This window comes from Nomascus leucogenys, chromosome 17, assembly GCF_006542625.1.
Source record: "Nomascus leucogenys isolate Asia chromosome 17, Asia_NLE_v1, whole genome shotgun sequence".
Taxonomy (NCBI): Eukaryota; Metazoa; Chordata; class Mammalia; order Primates; family Hylobatidae; genus Nomascus; species Nomascus leucogenys.
The window spans coordinates 46,414,673-46,435,262 of record NC_044397.1 but is presented as its reverse complement, the minus strand read 5'-3'; the positions used below and the strand labels follow the sequence as shown (position 1 = coordinate 46,435,262).

Sequence of the window (20,590 nt, the reverse complement as noted above, 5' to 3'; positions counted from 1 at the left end):
GAGAGGACATGGTGAGAGGGACAGTAAACACCTGCAACATGTGCACACACAGGTGGGCCCTTGGGGCAGAGTCAGCTGAGGTACAGTTGGTGATGAAGATGCTATGTTGAGAAACTGGATATCCAAGGCATTTATAAAAGTTCACACACATCGTAGGGACTTAAACCTACTCATGATACCACCCTGACCTCTTTACAAAAATACTGAAGATATAAAGATTTCTTCAACTGGACTCTGAACCTGTAAATTTCTTTTAATGAGGGTCAAGCTCCAAGTTTTGTGTTGCTATGTGATTCTACTTCTTGATTTTAATAATGACTGAGAAAAGTATGGATACTTCCATTCCAAAAATCTACTGGGACTGGGTCATCTGCCAGGATCATATGATACAGGGAAGAAATGAGGGTCTGTATTACATTAAGAGAATCCTAGCCGAGTACAGTGGGTCACGCCTGTAATCCCAGCACTTTGGGAGGCTGAGGTAGGTGGATCACAAGGTCAGGAGTTCAAGACTAGCCTGGCCAAGATGGTGAAACTCCATCTCTACTAAAAATACAAAAATTATCCGGGTGTGGTGGAGAGTGCCTGTAATCCCAGCTACTTGGGAGGCTCAGGCAGGGAACTGCTTGAACCCAGGATGCGGCGGTTGCAGTCAGCTGAGATTGCAACACTGCATTCCAGCCTGGGCAACAGAGCATGACTCCGTCTCAAAAAAAAAAAAAAAAAAAAAAAAAAAGAATCCTCTAGAAGTCATAGTTTGTTGAGGGGTGAATAAGGTTGATATAGAGGCCAGAGGTGGCTAGAAAAGGTACATCATAATCTGATGACAGGCCCCTGTTATGGAGTGTTTCTGGATGGTTCAGTCTTTCCCACAGCTGACTAGATCTTCTCCTCGTGTACAATAAATAGCTCTGTGTCCACCTGGTGTCAAGTGGTTGGAGAAGGGGGACACCTAGGATCTCCAGATCATGTCATTCCTCAAGAAAAACAAGTGCGTGAGGGAAGAAGTCCTTTGCAGTCCAGGAATTGAACTGCCCTCTTCCTAAGGCTGCTCTGTTTATTATTTTGTGTGTGTGTGTGTGGGTGTGGTGTGTTGGAGGGTCAGGGGTGCATTTTGGAAGAAGACATAAAATTCTTTCCTTTGACTCTACCTAGATAATGCACATCTATGAATTTTATAGTAATACTGACAGTCTTCCTTTGCATTTAGATTTTAGAAGCAGATATTCATCTGAGAAAAAATGAGGTACATAAGTTCACAGCTAATAAGATCACTGTAGACGTGACTAGGGAAGGGAAAAGAAAAGCACATAACTATCCTTGCTCAGAACAAAAACTACTAGGCTGGGTGTGGTGGCTCATGCCTGTACTCCCAGCACTTTGGGAGGCCAAGGTGGGCAGATCACCTGAGGTCAGGAGTTCTAGACCAATCTGGCCAATAGGGTGAAACCCCGTCTCTACTAAAAATACAAAAATTAGCCGGGCTTGGTGGCGTGTCTGTAATCCCAGCTACTTGGGAGGCTGACGAAGGAGGATCGCTTGAACCCAGCTGGAGGAGGATGTAGTGAGCTGAGATTGCACCACTGCAGGGCCTGGACAACAGAGCAAGACTGTCTCAAAAAAAAAAAAAAAAGAACGTTTAAAATTATGTTTAAAAAACAGAAATTGGCCGGGCGCAGTGGCTCACGCCTGTAATCCCAGCACTTTGGGAGGCCGAGGTGGGCGGATCACCTGAGGTTGGGAGTTCGAGACCAGCCTGACTAACATGGAGAAACCTCATCTCTACTAAAAATACAAAATTAGCCAGGCGTGGTGGTGCGTGCCTGTAATCCCAGCTTTTCGGGGGGCTGAGGCAGGAGAATCACTTGAACCTGTGAGGCGGAGGTTGTGGTGAGCCAAGATCGTGCCATTGCACTCCAGCCTGGGCAACAAGAGCAAAACTCCGTCTCCAAAAAATAAATAAATAAATAAATAAATAATAAAATAAAAAAAATAAAACAGAAATTAAGCCATAGTACATGATAGGAAAAACAAAATGGTAAGGAATTAAAAGAAAGCTAAAGGTAAGTAAATAAAAGCTAAGGAAACATGCTGTGAGTTCAACAAACCAAAATTAAGTAAAGCTAGTGAAGAGGTCATCTACACAATAATGAAGAAGGGACACTTGGCAGTATAGAGATCTAAGTCCAAGGGCCACGAGTCCCAATCCAGGCACATGGCATCCCCTGAACTACACTAAGGAGACTCCCATTCTGTTACGCTTCTGATGTCGGAAGTAGGCTATACAGCTTGTCTATGCAGGGACACCTGTCGGGCTTCAGGAGTCTCATTAACTCAGGTGGTTCCAGATCATCCCACCCTTGGGGTCCAGCCAAGGAGCCATGACTCACCTACTCTGTCATACTCCATTCATCACCCTGTGAGCAGGGCCTCCTTCACCTAGTGGATATGTGTCCCTCACTAAGAAGGTCAGTAAATTGGGAGCCCCATCTACCCCCTTAACACAGGGGCTACGTAAGGACTACACATTTGATGTGGTTTGGCTCTGTGTTCCCACCCAAATCTCATGTTGAACTGTAATCCCCACTTGTCAGGGGAGGGACCTGGAGGGAGGTGATTGGATCATGGAGGTAGATTTCCCCTATGCTGTTCTTGTAATAGTGAGTGAGTTTTCATGAGCTCTGATGGTTTAAAAGTGTGGCATTTCCCCACTCTCTCTTTTTTTTTTTTTTTTGAGATGAAGTCTCACTCTGTTTCCAGGCTGGAGTGCAGTGGCGTGATCTCGGCTCATTGCAACCTCTGCCTCCTGAGTTCAAGTGATTCTCCTGCCTCAGACTCCTGAGTAGCTGGGACTACAGGCGCATGCCACCATGCCCAGCTATTTTCTTGTATCTTGTTTTTTAGTAGAGATGGGGTTTCACCATGTTGGCCAGGATGGTCTCGATCTCTGGACTTCGTGATCTGCCTGCCTCAGCCTCCCAAAGTGCTGAGATTATACAGGCATGAGCCACCCCACCTGGCCTCCCCACTCTCTCTCTGCTGCTGCCATGTAAGACAGGCCTTGCTTCTAACTTCGTCTTCTGCCATGATTATAAGTTTCCTGAGGCCTCCCAGCCATGCGAACTGTGGGTCAATTAAACCTCTTTTCTTTATAAATTACCCAGTCTCAGGTAGTTCTTTATAGCAGTGTGAAAACGGACCAATACAACATCTATGGGAGAATTTTTTTCCTTTTTTCCTAGAATCCTTTCCTGAAGTATGAAGACTTTCTAATACTTGTCCTAGATATGTGCTTTCCAAATCTTCACAGGTCAGGGAGAGTGAAGCCCTGAACCTGAGGAGGAGGATACTGAGCTGTCAAGAGGCAGGGAGGATCATGCTGTTGAACACCCCCGAGGATTTCAGAAAGGGGCTCTGGGTTTGAATCCTGACTCTTCCACTTACTAGCTCTGCGCTCTTGGGGAAACTATATCTCTGTGAGCTTCAGTTTCCAGCCTGTATTATTAGTGTACTATTACTATGTGACTGTACTCAGTAATTAGATCAGGGAATACATTTGGCACAGATGATACAGTGTTTTTGTTTAAAAGCCAGAATAATCAGAGGGAAGCAATTGGAGGGTATGAAGCTACTCAGAGCTTCAGAACTCACCTTTCTGCGTTAATCCATGATGTGACTCCAAGGGGCATCTTGATGAGGACACTCATTAGCCAAGAAGGTGTCAAGCTCTGCTTTCAAAGGAAGGGCAACTTACGTCCATTTTCCTTAAGGGTCTTAACCACTGAGGCTCACAGAAATTTAGAGCTACTAATTTCCCTGTTGAAAAGGAAGTGGTGATATGACAGGAGGAATTTATTTTAGAACTACCTGACATGGTTGTGAGCCACACACATGACTGCACCTGTAGTCTCTCCTTTCCTTGGAGAATTCTCAACAGAAGAGGACAAAGATTTTGCCTAGGCTGGGATGGGCACATGCCTACATGAAACAGAGACAAGTCTAGAGTAACTCCAGAAGGGTCCTCAAGAGGCCCACCTCCCTTTCAGGGCAGAAATTCAGCTGTTGGTCTCAGGGAAAAGCCTGTCTTGTTGTGTGGGGCATCCCTAAACGTACCACATTTTAAGCAGAAATAAAAAATATTTGCTGGCAAAGTGGGGGTCAGAGAAGGGATGAGAGCACATCTCTAAAAAAGAAAGGCACAGCACCCAGGTTCTAGTTCTTGACTTTAATGCCCTTGGAGTGTACTGAGGCTCCATACACCAAAGCACTCACAGACAGGTATAGGAACTCACACAGGAAGTGTTATAGTGTGTACATAAACCCAACACCGTACGGAAGTAAGACGATGGACCCAGGTGACCTCCCACCCTCGAGGTGACCGCCTGTTCCCATACCCACTGTTTGTTCCCACCTCCCTCAACCCGCCAACCCCCATCATTCCCCACTCAATATGTATATACACAGATATGATTCTTTCAGAATTCCAAAAAGTGCCTCTCCCACCCCAGTTCCCAACATTCCAGCCTTGGATGAAAAAAGCCTCTCTCTTTTAAGGATCATGAGACAGGCACCACCTTCATGCAAGAGCCCCAGCAAAATAGTACCCAAGAAAGCTTAATAATGTATATTGGAATCAAATATGGATAGAACATATGCAGAAGGACAATATTTGAAACATTACTGGGATCAAAATGCTCAGCATGGGTAGTTTTTGTTTTGTTATTGCTCTTTGCTTTAACCTGTTCAAGAGCTGGTTTAGACCAAGACCACACGTGGATGCTCACCCTGCCTGTGTCTTATAAATGTCACTTCCTATTCCTCCAGCAAGCAGCCCAGAACAGGAAGATTATATCACCTGATAAGCCTGAGGTACAAGGCTCAGACAGCTCCCAGAATATCCTAAGCCCCAGGAAAGAAGAACAGAAACTTCCAGAGTACAGCTGACTGCTTTCTGCATGGTAAGCACTGGGCAGCCTGGTGAACAAGGCAGAGGTAGAATAAGGAAGGTGATGATTCCTTCCATTTATTTAGAGTGTTACGCAAAGAATTCCTCTCCTAGAATGGGATGTATTTCAGTGTGGTTTTGCTTCAGTCTTTTTCGTTGCTGTAACATTAGCTTTTTTATTTTTAAGGAATTTTGTTATGGCGAGCACTGCACCATGTGGTCCCATCTCCTGAAACTTTCACTTTGGTTTGACTCACTGATAACTACTGGCCTGTCTCAAGGCAAGATGAATCCAGTCCCTTGTCAAGTGAGAGGGATTTACTGACATTACGCACAACAATTCTATAAAGATGCACTTCCTTATGATCAGGGAGAAGCTTTCATCCTTTGGAGCCTTCCTTCCAGACCCAACCCTTCTTCTGCTCTGGGCCTGGCCATTTAGAGTTGAAAAGGGATCAAATGGGGAGAAGTCACTTCCACAGGGATAACCCCTTTATTTGGAGGCCGTTACCACAATCCACCACATCTAATTGCACTTTTCGGCCTGGCGTTGGTTTCTCATCAGCGAATGGCAAAACTAGGCCACTGAATTTGTTCACTCCATTTAGAAAGAGCTCTCAGCTTGCTGCCCAGTGTCACCTCTCTGCCTGCTCTGCTGGCCCAGAGCCTTGTGTCCTACAGTGGCACAGAATACATTATTGTGAGGATCACAAAGGGAGTCAGAAAAACAGGGGTTTCTCCAGCGAGAGACACAGGAACGGTGTTCTTACCCAGCATCCCTGTAACCCTAAGAAAGCCTTCAGGACCTGTTTTGGAGCAAACTTGCATTTGAGCAAACAAGTTTCTCCCTGGCTTGCATGTATGGACTCTAAATAACCAAGCCCTGCAATGCTCCATGGGAGAGGCGGGAAGCAGAAGGGGTCAAGGCCACATTACTGAAAGCACTGGGCTTAATGAATTGCTCTCTGTTCACACAGACTTTTTCAATAGTCTGCCTCTCTGTCAAAAAATGAACACATATTAGGCAGTAGGTAACACCAACCAGAAGAACCAAAATGAAAGACTTTTCTCTTAGAACAATACAAGAGCCATGTTTTTGGGCTAACCTCCAAGCAGGGACATCAGCTCCAGAAAAGAGACCATCCCTTTGTGTATGAGAACAATAGAGAGAGCGCATATCTCAGAACATGAATGACTGTCCTTTCCTCTTAGATCTCAGTATCCACCTCTTTTCCACCTCTAAGAGTACAACAGGAGTGCAAAACCATGCCCTGGAATCTTTGTTTACACATAGGGAACAGGAGGTCACTGCCTTCCAGCCCCACGGAGGAATTCAGCCAAAGTCCCAGGGCTTGGTCTTCTCTTCCTCATATGAACACAGACTTCAGCTCCCCCATACCCGTCTCATCTATCTGGTCCTGTAAGTCTGAGACCAGTGAGACTGTTCTCCCCAATTTATTTATTTATTTATTTTTACGATGGTGTTGCCCAGGCTGGAGCACAGTGGCTAGCCATAGGCATGATCATGGTACACTACAGTCTTAATCTCTTGGGCTCAAGTGATCTTCCTGCCTCAGCCTCCGGAGTAGCTGGTAGTACAGGTGTGTGCTCGAGTGGCCTGGACTACAGGTGTGTGCCCAAGCAGCTGGGACTACAGGCATGTTCCTGGCTCGCATCAATTCTTTACACATTAAAAAAAATATATATATCCCTTTACCCAGGAAGAGACAGGTACAATCATGATTAGAGAGAGACACCCTAATGCAGCACGGAAATGTTACATTGTGAACAATGGTGCTACACAGTTCTTCCTTTAGGAGATGCATGTCCAGACCCTGACTAGTTGGCCCAGGCTATAGACAGAGCAAGAAGGAAATGCAGTAGTAACAGATCCTTGGGGATCTTTTTCAATTTCTGAAATAGAGGAGTAAGTAAAACAAAATATAGAGGAGTGAGGAGTAAAACAAAATATAGAGAAGTGAGTAGGCCGGGCGCGGTGGCTCATGCCTGTAATCCCAGCACTTTGGGAGGCCGAGGCGGGTGGATCACGAGGTCAGGAGATCGAGACCATCCTGGCTAACACGGTGAAACCCCGTCTCTACTAAAAAGTACAAAAAATTAGCCAGTGTGGTGGCGGCTGCCTGTAGTCCCAGCTACCTAGGAGGCTGAGCCAGGAGAATGGCATGAACCCGGGAGGTGGAGCTTGCAGTGAGCCGAGATCGCACCACTGCACTCCAGCTTGGGTGACAGAGCGAGACTCCGTCTCAAAAAAAAAAAAAAAAAAAAAAAAGAGAAGTGAGTAAAACAAAAATAGATGAGTGAGAACTAAAACAAAAGGGAAGTTTTGTCTTCCTACGGCTCCTAGGATAGCTGTGTGTCTTACCCAGCCCATCCTTTACCTTCTCAGAAGAGATGCTCTCCTAGAAGGAGAATGTTACCAGGACAGAGCAACAGGGTTTAAAGAGGGGGTCCCCTTCCAAAGAGGTTCACCACAAATTGGATTCTAACACATGAGATAGCAGCCAAGGAGGTGTTCTGAGCCTCTAAAAAGGATGTTACATGTCAAAGATAACAGATCTAGGCATCTTGCCTGCTTGACTTTGGGAATCTTCAAAAGAAGCCTCTGAAATTTGCATTCCAGCCCTGTGAGAAGATAACCCTGCAAGCAAGGAGGGTGGTGGAAGATAGGAGAAGCCATGGCCCTAAGACAGGGCTGTAAACATTGTGGTTTTCTAAGGCCAACTGGGTGCATAGCTTTGGCAGCTATGGTTAAATCTCCAAAAGGTGGTGAAGAACATGTTCCGGAAGGAAAAGAAAAGTCTTTCCACATTTTCGGAATGTGGGCAACTATTCTTGGAGGAGAAGGGGTACAGTGGGAGACAAGATGCTCTTTCTTCTTCAGCCAGGGTCTATGGGGTGGCTGGTCAGATAAATCCCTCATTATGTTCCGTGTTCACACCAATACACTGAGCACAAGGGAGGGATGCTTGAACAGGGTTGAGGAAGTGATCAGGCCTACATCGATTTGGTAACGTGGCTCTAAAATGGGCAGAAACTCTCTTGCAAGGTCAAGAAGGTGACAAAACTTCTCGGGACTTCCTGGTCAAGCCCTAGCTATCAGCCTCAAGGAAAGACTACCATGCCTTGAGGAAAGGCCAGGTGAGCGCTGGCCGGAGTGCCTGCAGGCCGCAAGCCCTGAGCCCAACCCTGAGGTACAGTCAGGGAGACTGGAGCTACACCTCTGTCCCCTGGCAGCTGTGCCTCAGGACGCGGTCCTCACCTCGGCAGATTCTGGGGCAGTCAGCAGCCCCTTTAGGGATCTTACTCCCAGAGCCACCAAGCAGGGCGGACATCCTCCCTGATGGGACTCTCACCTACCAGGGCTACTCACCACCATGTGATCTTGAACTCATAGATGGGGCGCTTGCAGTAGTAGTGGTTCACGAGGTGCTTATCACACACTCCGATGCACTGGTGGTCCACGGTGAGGCCCTGGGCCGAGAGGTCCGTGACCAGGCAGTGCAGCAGGTCATAAACATCAGCCACAGCCTCCCAGGGCCCAAAAGACACATCCACTTCACAGTGGTGCTCAAAAAGCTGCCCGTCACTCTCACTCCGCTCAAAGCGCAGGGAGTTGAGGAGCGGACACTCATAGGGGGTGATGGGCATCTCCTCCTTGAAGACACAGACCTTAAGCTTGGCAAAGCGGGCCTTCCGCTGGACCGCACGCAGCCGGGCAATCTCCACAATCCGCTCCAAGTGGTCTATAAGGATGAACACAACACCAATCACTGGGGTGAAGGGGCAGGACAGGGCGGCAGAGATGCACAGAGAAATAGTCCTGAAGATGGCAGGATACAGGAGGGGAAAGACAGATTTCCCAGGGAAGGGACTCAGGGGGCCAATGAAGGGCACAAACTTAAACAAGGGTCATGGTTCTCCACAGCAAAGGGAAGCCAATGGGACGAGGGCTATCCTTCTGAAACACAATTTGCCGACTGTCATAGGCCAGGTAGGCCCACATTAACCTGAATCTCCCCAGCGTGACTGGGAGGGGACGACACTCCGTCCCATCTTGAGTAATCTGGATGAATGCTGCCCCCGGTATTCTGATGGAGACCTAACACTCACGGATGCCTTGCAGACCTCCCACATACTCACCATCCTGGGCAGCTGACCCTCACCTTTGTAATAGGGCATGAGTCCCAGAAACGCTTGGCGCACCTTCTCGCCCTTCAGTGGCTGCATGTTCTCCAGCTGCTCCAGGAGGGGCCCAATGGCATAGTACTGGGCCTCTTTGTACACAGCCCGAACACGCTCCCTGGGTGGGAGGTCCCCTGAGCGCAGGAAATTCAGCACATCTCTGAGCAGGAAGGAAAGAGGGTTGGTGACAAGGAGCTCATGCTCCTGGGCAGTACCACACAGTGTGCATTGGACAAAATCTAAAACCAGACTGCCAGCTGTGTTACACTGGGTAAATGAACTTAACCACTCCATGCCTCAGTTTCCCTGTCTGTAAAATTGGAGAAAACAATAAAATCTCATGTGTTAGGGAATTAAGTGATTAGAAAATCCCTGGCACAGAGTAGGGCCTCAATAAGTGTTATTAGTTGTTGTTATCAGTAAGCAACTATAATTACTATTATTAGGTATATTATTAGGTATAATATTAGGTATTATTAGGTATACGTAAGTATAGTGGAAAGATATGACATCTAGCCCTTTATATATATATATAGTTTTAGAATTGAGGTGAAATAGGCCGGGTGCGGTGGCTAACGCCTGTAATCCCAGCACTTTGGGAGGCCGAGGTGGGCAGATCACGAGGTCAGGAGATCGAGACCATCTTGGCTAACATGGTGAAACCCTGTCTCTACTAAAAGTACTAAAAATTAGCCAGGAGTGGTGGCGGGCGCCTGTAGTCCCAGCTACTCGGGAGGCTGAGGCAGGAGAATGGTGTGAACCTGGGAGGTGGAGCTTGAGGTGAGCCCAGATCGTGCCACTGCACTCTAGCCTGGGCAACAGAGCGAGACTCCATCTCAAAAAAAAAAAAAAGAAAAAGAAAAAGAAAAAAAAGGAAATATTCAATAAATCTACAAATATTAACTGTACAGTTCAATTGTTTTTTTTTAAGTATGAATATACCCATCCAACCACCACCTAGATCAAGATGAAACATTTCCATTCCTTAAGGTTCCTCATGCCACATCCCAGTTAATCCCTACGGAAGCAACCACTCTAACTTCTCCTTTGATCAGTAAAGATGAGTTCTGCCTTTTCTTGAAATACATATAAATAGAATTATATAGTATGTTCTCTGTCGTACCTGGCTTCTTTCCTTCAACATAATGTTTCTGAAATGTATCCACCAAATAAATAATAAAAACAAACCAGTGGTTTGTTTTTATTATTTATTATTATTCATTATGTAAGCATACCCTTGCATGAATATGGCATAATTTATTTACCCTGTTGTCTTGTTGATGGACATTTGGGTTGTTTCCAGTTTTTGGCTTTTTTTGTTTGTTTGTTTGTTTGAGACGGAGTCTCGCTCTGTTGCCCAGGCTGGAGTGCAGTGGCGCCATCTTGGCTCACTGCAAGCTCTGCCTCCCGGGTTCACACCATTCTCCTGCCTCAACCTCCCGAGTAGCTGGGACTACAGGCGCCTGCCACCACGCCTGGCTAATTTTTTTGTATTTTTAGTAGAGATGGGGTTTCACCGTGGTCTCGATCTCCTGACCTTATGATCCGCCCACCTCGGCCTCCCAAAGTGCTGGGATTACAAGCGTGAGCCACCGCGCCCGGCCCCTAATTTTTTGTATTTTTAGTAGAGACGGGGTTTCACTGTGTTAGCCAGGATGGTCTCGATCTCCTGACCTCATGATCCGCCTGCCTCGGCCTCCCAAAGTGCTGGGATTACAGGCGTGAGCCACCGCGCCCGGCCCAGTTTTTGGCTATTATGAGTAAAGCTAGGATGAACATTCCTATATAAGACCTTTAGGCCAGGCACAGTGACTCACACGTGTGATTCCAGCACTTTGGGAGGCCGAGGTGGGTGGATCACCTGAGCTCAGGAGTTCAAGACCAGCCTAGCCAAAATGGTGAAACTCCATCTCTACTAAAAATACAAAAATTAGCCGGGTATGGTGGTGGGCGTCTGTAATCCCAGCTAGTCAGGAGGCTGAGGCAGAGGAACTGCTTAAACCTGGGAAGCGGAGGTTGCAGTGAGCTAAGATCACGCCACTGCACTCCAGTCTGGGTGACAGAGTGAGACTCCATCTCAAAAAAAAAAAAAACCTTTAGTGGACACAAGCACAAATTTCTTTTAAGTATTAGCAGTAGAGTCATTCAGTCATAGGGTAAGCATGTGGTAACAAAGTGGTTGCAGCATTTTACATTCCCACCAGCAATGCAGAAGAGTTCTAGGTGTTCCCCATGCTTGCCACTAGTATTATTCTGTAGCTATGCAGAGCAGGTAAAATGCCTAGCCCTAATGTCTGAACAAACTGGTTCCAGGGCTGAATAAAACCACATATTGCATTTTCTTAAAACAAAAATTCAGTCCTTCTAATTCACTTTTCAGATTTTTTTTCTTCTTTTTTAAGAGATAGGGTCTTGTTCTGTCACCCAGGCTACAGGGCAGTGGTGCAATCATAGTTCAAGGCAGCCTCTAACTCCTAGGCTCAAGCAGTCCTCTTGCCTCAGCCTCCCGAATAGCTGGGACCATAGGTGCAAGCCATCAGCTTTTTAGATTATTTAGTGCTAAGAGTAATCAGATACATCACTGGTACGTGCAGAAGAGAGTGAGTAAACCCCAAGATTATGCTGCTACCTCAATAACAGCTTAGTCTATGACCTAATACAACACCAGCTAACACTCGCTAAGTATTACTCGGTGCCAGCCGCTATTCATGGGTTATCCCATGTAATCCTCTCAATGACATTGGGGGTGTGTGCTATCTTATCTCTATGTCATAAATGAGGCTCAAGTGGGACCCAGACAGGTTCAGGAACATGCTTGCTCAAGCAGCCACTGCTGCCAGAGGCTCAGATCCAGCCATGGCTGACTCTACACCCACATCCACCATGGTCCAGCTTCAGCAGCATTTAGACCAGAGTGTGGCAAGCTGATAACAATGGAGAACAACGCCAGGTGGAGGCCCAAGCAGCCTTCACGGTGGATGCTAGGGGTACATAAGCTGTATAGTAAGAAACGCACCCTACGAAATGCCCTGATCCCCCTATTTTATCTGAGTCATTCAACAACTTCATCTGCTGCTGATGAATCATAGGTCACAGGAGCTTATCAGCCAAAGTAAGAATGTTACCATCTCCTGCTTTCTGCCATGCCCTTGCCTGGCGCTGTCACTCTCTAGCTGTGGCCACCTGGGCATGGGCACATGCACCTCAAGTCAAACCCAGACTCCCCTCCCCAAAATCCCTTCTAGATCTTCGGCAAACCTTGGTGAGCTCTGAAAAACAAAACCCTGGGGCAAGGCCCAGCTAAGGGTGCTGTGGGAGCTGCCAGCTGGGGCCGGCAATTTCCTTCCCCAAACAGCCTGCAAACAAACATCTTTTTATAGTTCTGCAGAGCAATGTGACACTTTGTTTTCTCAGCATTGGAGGCAGCTGATAGCCCACTGGGGAAACCCAGATGCTTCCAAGCAAGTTATCTGACCAGGGGCTCCTTTCTGAGAATAAAAATGATCTTTCCCACAAACGTGGGCAATCCTACTTGGAGGCCAGTACAGAGATGTAGTGGTTGGAGAGTTTCTGCCTCCTGGGAACTTGATTCAAGGTCTCTAGTCATCTCCAATGTCAGACTGAAGGAGTTAAGAGTTCCAGCCACATACTCTGAAAAGGACATGGCTAGGGGTCACACCAAGGCTCTTTATATAATCCTCATTGACAAGCCTGTGCAGCAGCTATGATTACTTCTCATTTCACAAACATGGAACCCCTGAGACATAAAGTCTTTCAATTGTTTACGTGTAAGACTGTCAGAAGTCCTTTCTTGGGAAAGGTTTTGTTTTCTTTTTTAAGACACAGAGTCTCGGCCGGGCACGGCCTGTAATCCCAGCACTTTGGGAGACCGAGGCAGGAGGATCACTTGAGCCCAGGTGTTCAAGAACATCCTGGCCAACATAGTGAAACCTCATCTCTACAAAACATCAAAAATTAGCCAGGCATGGTGGTGTACACCTCTAGTCCCAGCTACTTGGGAAGCTGAGGCAGAAGAATTGCTTGTACCTGGGAGGTCAAGGCTGTAGTGAGCTGTGCTCGCACCACTGCACTCAGCTTGGGCAACAGAGCAAGACGCTGACTCAAAAAAAGACAGCCTCACTCTGTTGCCGTGGCTGGAGCACAGTGGTAGGATCATGGCTCACTGCAGCCTCCAACTCCTGGGCTCAACCAATCCTCCCACCTCAGCCTCACAAGCAGCTGTGACTACAGGCAAGTGCCACCACGCCTGGCTGCTATTTTGCTGTTGTTGACATTGTGTTTTTCCACATTTTAGTGTTAAGTGACAGGAACAACAGAGGTTTTTTTTTAAAGACTTTCCTTGGCAAAATTAAAGGAGAACAACACTTTATCAGTCTTTCATCTTTTTTATTGTTTTAAACTACTGAAAGAAGTCTGGTAACCACTGCTACACACCATGCCTCTTTCCCACGGCAAGGCTGAGCCCCGAAATCCGGATCTAAAGGTACTCTCCATGTTGTTTTAGACTACCCCCCTACGTGGGATTACACTTATTCCTCTCCACACAGATGACAACTTCCTGGTCTCATATTGCGTAGGATAGCCAGGTATGGTGGCACACGCCTGTAGTCCCAGCTATTCAGGAGGCAGAGGTGAGAAGACTGCTTGAGCCAGGAGTTTAAGGATGCAGTGAGCTATGATGGCACTGGTGAACAGCCACTACATTCCACCCTGGGCAATATAGCAAGACCTTATCTCCAAAAAAACAGCCCCCCCCCCAAAAAAAAACTACCTAAAAATTAAATAAGTACTGTAATACCCGCATTTTGGGAGGCCAAGGTGGGAGGACTGCCTAAGGCCAGGAGCTTGAGACCAGTCTGGGCAACACAGCAAGATCCTATCTCGATAGATAGATAGATAGATAGTATTACACACATTAAGACCAGTGGAAGCCCCAGTGCATCACAGCACATATATATATACAGATACATATATACACATATATATGTGTGTGTGTGTGCGTGTATGTGTACATCTGCGTGTGTGGGTGTATAATTAGATAAATAAATAAAAATGAAATTTTGTTTTGTTTTTGAGATAGAATCTCGCTCTGTGCGCCCAGGGTGGAACGCAGAGGTGTGATCTCGGGTCACTGCAACCTCTGCCTCCTGGGTTCAAGCGATTTTTCTACCTCAGCTTCCTGAGTAGCTGGGATTGCAGGTATGAGCCACCACACCCAGCTAATTTTTGTATTTTTAGTAGAGATGGGGTTTCACCATGCTGTAATGAGCTGGTCTCGAACTCCTGGCCTCAAGTGATCCACTTGCCTCAGCCTCCCAGTGCTGGAATTACAGGCATGAGCCACCGCGCCCAGCTGAAAATAAAAATTGTTTAATTGTCTATGATTGAAGCAATTTCATCCAGCCTGTGTGTGTTATTTCGAATTTCTCTGGCTGTCTTTGTCTCCTTTGGCAAAAAAAAAAAAAAAAAAAAATTGATCTCTTTCAATAAACTCATTTATTAAATTCCATCAATATGCTATCTCCTCTTCTAGGTACTATGGAAGATACCAAGGTCCCATATTCAAGCCCATGCTAATCACTTGCTGGGACTACAAAGCTGATTGTAGAGGAAGAGACATACCCAAAGTGTGTGCCATCTCGGTCGATGAAGTACCGGCCCTCGGAGTCCGTAGGGATGTAGTGCCGCCCACTGAACATGGCTGCCAACATGGTGTCTTCATAGCACCGCAGTGTGGACAGGCGTGTAGTGAAGTGAGCCCCTCCAATGTTAAGGGGAACAACCTCAGGAAACTGGAAAGAAATCACCAGGGCTCTCAGGCAGGCAGCAGGGAATGAGAGCTGGGGCTGCTCCATCTTCAGTCCCTCGGGTCTGATTGGTGCCACACCATTCATTCAGTCACTCAAGCCCAGGGGTCCATCTGAACACTTTCTTCTCTCTCCTCCCTCTGCCCCACCCTCATCACCTGCCAAGTCCTACCCATTCTAACCCTGATAGCTTTTTTTTTTGAGATGGAGTTTCACTCGTCTCCCAGGCTGGAGTGCAGTGGCGTGATCTCAGCTCACTGCAAGCTCTGCCTCCCAGGTTCATGCCTTTCTCCTGCTTCAGCTTCCCCGAGTAGCTGGGACTACAGGGACCTGCCACCACTCCTGGCTAATTTTTTTGTATTTTTTTTAGTTTTAGTAGAGATGGGGTTTCACCGTGTTAGCCAGGATGGTCTCGATCTCCTGACCTCATGATCCACCCACCTCGGCCTCCCAAAGTGCTGGGATTACAGGTGTGAGCCACTATGCCTGGCCCCGACGGCTCTTAAATCAGGTCTCTCCACCTCAACTCCATTATCGCTGCTCTAGAGCTCAAGCCTTCAGTGTCCTTTCACTTCCTGAATTTACTATCTTAGTGCTCTTACTCACATTGTCTTCTTTGCCCAAAATGCTCTTACCACTCTCTTTCTTCTTCTGTCTATATGGCAAGTTAAATGGCCCCATATAGTGTTTGTTATAGGTTGTTCACTACACAAAAGCATCTGGATGAGAGTCATCTGCTATGTGCCCTTTTTCTTTTCTTTTTTTTTTTTTTTTTTGAGATGGAGTCTCAGCCTGTGTCACCCAGGCCGGAGTTCAGTGGCGCGATCTCAGCTCACTGCAACCCCTGCCTCCTGGGTTCAAGTGATTCTCCTGCCTCCCCTCCCACGTAGCTGGGACTACAGGCACCCGCCACCACGCGCGGCTAATTTTTTGTATTTTTAGCAGAGACGGGGTTTCACTGTGTTAGCCAGGATGGTCTCGATCTCCTGACCTCGTGATCCGCCCGCCTTGGCCTCCCGAAGTGCTGAGATTACAGGCGTGAGTCACTGCGCCCGGCCTTCTATGTGCCCTTTTTCTAATTCACACCAACGCACCATACAGGTTAGTGGCATCTACTCATTCTAGAAATTTCTATTCAAGTTCCCCTCATCTGTAAGCATTTCTACTCTACTGTCCCTCACCTGCCCCCAGGATAGAGTTAATGACACATTCTTCGACGGTGAACGTGTGCCACATTCTCCCCTATAATAGCACCTAGCACAATACATTGCCAATTATTTTCCTCCATCAATTCACTCCACTAGACCCCAAGCTTCCCAAAGATAGGGAAAGCATCTTGGTCACCAATCATGGGCTGCCCACGGCAGAGCTCAGCAGTTGTGTGTTGAATACTTCCAGGCATCTACTCCTCTCCTAATCTGTAGAGTGAGACTGGTCTCCAGTCCAGCTAAGGTTCTGGAGGCAAGGGTTCAGTGAGGAACATGAAAATGATGGTATAAAATGTGCCCTAAGAAGCTCGAGGTTTCCCTTAAAATTCAAGGCTTTTTTTTTTTTTCCTGTTTTGCACTGCTTGTGGTTTCTACCAAACTGCATTTCAAAGAAATGAGGTCAGTTTAAGTTCTCTTTAATCTTCCCACAAACTTCCTCCAGATCAATTCAAATTTTATCCCTATGAATTTTTTTTTTTTTTTTTTTTTTTTTGAGACGGAATCTCACTGCAACACCCAGGCTGGAGTGCAATGGCATGATCTCGGTTCACTACAACCTCTGCCTCCCGGGTTCCAGAGATTCTGCTGCCCCAGCCTCCAAAGTAGCTGGGACTACAGGTGGGCATGGCTACACCCAACTAATTTTTGTATTTTTAGTAGAGATGAGGTTTCACCATGTTGGCCAAGCTGGTCTCAAACTCCTAACCTCAAGTGATCTGCCTGCCTTGGCCTCCCAAAGTACTGGGATTATAGCCATGCATCCTTTTCAATATTACATCTCTCCTGCTCCAGTGAAAGTCTGCTTATCTACACAGCCCCTTTCCCAGCTTTCAAATCCTTTGTGAAATAAAATAGGGTACAAATACATTAAATAAAGCTGACCCAGGGCCTTGTGCAGTGCCTGGCTCAAATAAAGACCCAAAATTCACTGAATGAATGAACAAAATAGACAGGCAGTTACACCTCCATGTGTGAATGCACTGTTACTCTTCTGCACCTGTAGGACATGAAAATACCTTGTGCTTACTCTGTAGGTCCTCTAAAACCATTTTATGTGTATATCAAGGGCTCAGATATCATTTTGCAATAATAATACTTAACATTTCTGGAGCTCTTTAAACCTTTTCCAAAGATACTTCATACCAATCCAAGTGTTTGCTCCATATTAGAGATGAGAGGATTGAAGCAGAGAGGACAAAAGCCATTGGAAACAGTTTTGGAGATCACATGGGGCAATGTCATCAGTTGGGGGAGCTGGCGGTGGGGCCCTGGTCTGCAGTCTGTGGTCTTGTGCTCTTTCCCTCAAACCACATCATTTTCCCAATGACAGTGCACAAAAAAATAGCACCACTGTGACTAATGACTTTTTTCCAATTGCAGAGATTACCTCTAGATTTTTGCTCATTTTCCCATGACATTGTATGTATAGGGCTTGCAATCTCAGCACAACACTATCTGCTTCCCAAGAGCATCACCTAGCCCAGCCCATTGAGGGCCTCTATCCATTGTCCTGGGACTCCCGCATATCACATGCTCCTGGATCTGGCACTACCTTAGTCCCTGCCGCCTAGAAGCCATCTTCGGTGTCCAGTAATGCTTCACCTTCCCTCCTGTTTATTTTTTATTTGTAGAGATGGAGTCTGTGTTGCCCAAGCTGGTCCCAGACTCCGGGCCTCAAGCGATCCTCCCGCCTTGGCCTCCCAAAGTGCTGGGATTATAAGTGTAAGCCACCAGACCTGGCATCGTTTTCCTTCTCTTGCTTTTTTTGTTTTTGTTTGTTTGTAGGTACGTTCTTACTGTGTCACACCCAGGCTGGAGTACAGTGGCACAATTATGGCTCACTGCAGCCTCAACCTCCAGGGCTCAAGCAATCCTCCCAACTCACCTTCCTGAGCACCTGGGACTACAGGCACACACCACCAAGCCTGGCTAATTTTTAGTTTTGTAGAGGCAGGGTCTCACTGTTGCCCTGACTAGTCTCTAACTCCTGGGCTCAAGCAATCCTCCCACTTCAGCATCCCAAAGTGCTGAGATTACAGATGTGAGCCACCATGCCTGGTATCTTTTCCCATCTCTTGAGTGTCCTTTCACAGGTGTTGACATGATAGTATCACACACATTAAGACCCGTGGAAGCCCCCGTGCACCAGAGCACAGCAGCCTGTGAGTGGAAGCCATGGGATGCCAGGTGACCGTGCCTACATCTATGAACTGGCCTGCCCCTTATCTGCAGACAGCTCCTTGCCTTGTTCCTTAGGTAGCTGGAGACTAGGTGTGGGCAACCACTGTAGCATCTTGTTGGATTCTCTAGAAGACATCTTTTTCTTTTCTTTTTTTTATTCATCCAACCCAAAATGCCTTTTTTTGTTTTTTCCAGTCGTAGTAGGGACAGGGCCTCGCTATGTTGCCCAGGCTGGCCTCCAACTCCTGCCTTCAAGCGATCCTCCCTCCCAATGTGTTGGGATTACAGGCTGGAGCCACGGTGCCTGGTCAGCTCTCGGGGCTCCAGAGTCCCCCTCCCACGGCCCACCCTCCCGTCTTCGGTAAAGGTGGGACATGGGGATGGGGGCAAATCACCCGAGTGAGTACTGGGCGGAGGGGGTAGGGAGTGGGGAAGCACACCTAGTGGGTGCAACTGACAGGGGTTGAAGCTGGGTGGGGAGGGGTGCAGGTGAGCGGGGGAGGGGCGCAGGTCCGCGGGCCCCGCCCCCAACCCCGGCACCGCCCACCTGCCAAGGTCAACTATGCCCCGCGCCCGCTTCTCCCCCGCGCCCCTCCCCACGCCCCCCGGCCCGCCGCCCGCCCGGGTACCTCCTGGGGCAGCAGGGGCAGCGCGTGCCCCGCCTGCGTGGCCGTCGGCGTGGCCGGCTCCAGAAAGTCGTCTTCGGCGTCGGAGCTGGACATGGCACCGTCCTGGCGACGGCTGTCTGGCTCCCGCCCCGTGACTACCACCATCCCTCTGGCTCTGGGCAGTGGGCGCGGCTTCGGGCGGGCGGGCGGAGGCGGCGGCCCCGGGCACTCCCTACCGCCAAGCAGCGGCTGGCATGACGCCGCCGGTTGCGGGCGGGCCGGAGGGGGCCGAGAAGCAGTGCGCAGGCGGGAGGGCGGTGGCTCCCTCAACGCCGACCCGCTAGCGCCCAGCTGCTGGCCTGACCCGACCGCCTCCCACTACTGGCCGACGCCGCGCTGGTTCCGCCCTGATTGGCAGGAAGCTCGCCCAGTCGAAGAGCAGGCAGCGCCTGGGGCCTGCGCCTGAGTGGTCCCTGGGGGGCTCGGGGGGCGGCCTCCGGGCCTGCCGTGCACTGATTGGTCCTCTGGCCAGCGGGCGCGCCCTCTCCGAGAGACCCGGCGGTGGTGCGCTGCTACGCTCGCATAACTGGGCCTCCGAGGCTGAGGTGAGGAGGGTTCTCACCCGCGTCAGGGTGGACGCCTTATCCCTTCACACAAGGGCTCACGACTTTTTCGTATGTCTGTCCCCAGGGCAGCTGGTCCTTGTCTCCTCAATGGAAGGCCTGAGCAGCCTTTCCTGGAGGATGTGGCGGGAGGAGGGCTGAGGTGGCTGCGGCCCCGCGACCGCGGCTGGCCCCGCCCCGAGCCTCAGGGCACCGCCCGGGTGTCCAGTCCTTCCTCAGTCACTCACGCAGGAATCCGAATGAGAAAACCCAAAATAGGAGCACTTGAGTTCAGTGAATAATGACAGTGACTCCCCACTGTGACCGTTTTTCCACCGGGACACACAGATGGAGACAGGCCTTTTCCCCAAGATGCTCCCAGGCTGGGAGGCGGAGTCGAGCCCCAGAGGCTCGGTCAGCGCAGGGACTCTGCTGGGTATCAAGGTTCTTAGCCCGTTCAAGCCATTTTCTCCTTTCTTTAAAAGACAAGGTCTCTCTCTGTTGCCCAGGCTGAAGTGCAGTGGCGCAATCATAGCTCATTGCAACCCCTGGGCTCAAGCGATCCTCCCGCCCCAGTCTCCCGAGTAGCTGGGACCACAGGCGTGCGCCCACCACACTCAGCTGATTTTTTAAAATTTTGGCCGGGCGCGGTGGCTCACGCCTGCAATCCTGGCTCTTTGGTAGGCGATGCGGGTGGATCACCCGAGGTCAGGAGGTTGAGACCAGCCTGGCCAACATGGTGAAACCTCATCTCTACTAAAAATACAAAATTAGCCAGGCATGGTGGCACACCTGCAATCCCAGCTACTAGGAAGCCTGAGGCAGGAGAATCGCTTGAACCCAGGAGATGGAAATTGCAGTGAGCCGAGATCACGGCCACTATACTCCAGCCTGGGCAACAAGAGCGAAACTCCTTCTCAAAAAAGAAATTTTTTTTTTTTTTTTTTTAAGAAATGGGGTCGGCCGGGCGCGGTGGCTCGCGCTTGTAATCCCAGCACTTTGGGAGGCCGAGGCG

At 48.6% G+C, this 20,590-nt stretch overlaps 1 protein-coding gene across 2 annotated transcripts; it reads right to left on the bottom strand.

Annotated features, from left to right (window-relative positions):
• Positions 1-7,235: 7,235 nt before the first annotated feature.
• KCTD7 (potassium channel tetramerization domain containing 7) lies at positions 7,236-19,320 on the bottom strand. Of its 2 annotated transcripts, none has more exons than XM_030795641.1 (4): positions 18,995-19,320; positions 14,792-14,961; positions 9,130-9,308; positions 7,236-8,709 (listed from the first exon to the last, which is right to left on the bottom strand). In XM_030795641.1, exons 1-4 carry the CDS (start codon positions 19,136-19,138, stop codon positions 8,333-8,335), a joined length of 870 nt encoding a protein of 289 aa, XP_030651501.1. In that variant the 5' UTR covers positions 19,139-19,320; the 3' UTR covers positions 7,236-8,332. The 2 variants fall into 2 exon arrangements, with proteins under 2 accessions (XP_030651501.1, XP_030651502.1); XM_030795642.1 differs by having other exon boundaries at positions 9,170-9,308.
• Positions 19,321-20,590: the final 1,270 nt, after the last annotated feature.

Coding starts and splice junctions, on each gene's coding strand:
- KCTD7 (XM_030795641.1), bottom strand. CDS start 19,138: ATGGTGGTAGTCACGGGGCGGGAGCCAGACAGCCGTCGCCAGGACGGT. Junction 9,309..14,791: donor CGAGATGGCACACACTTTGG/GTATGTCTCTTC, acceptor CTTCCTGCTCAG/AGATGTGCTGAATTTCCTGC. Junction 8,710..9,129: donor ACTCATGCCCTATTACAAAG/GTGAGGGTCAGC, acceptor TCATCCTTATAG/ACCACTTGGAGCGGATTGTG.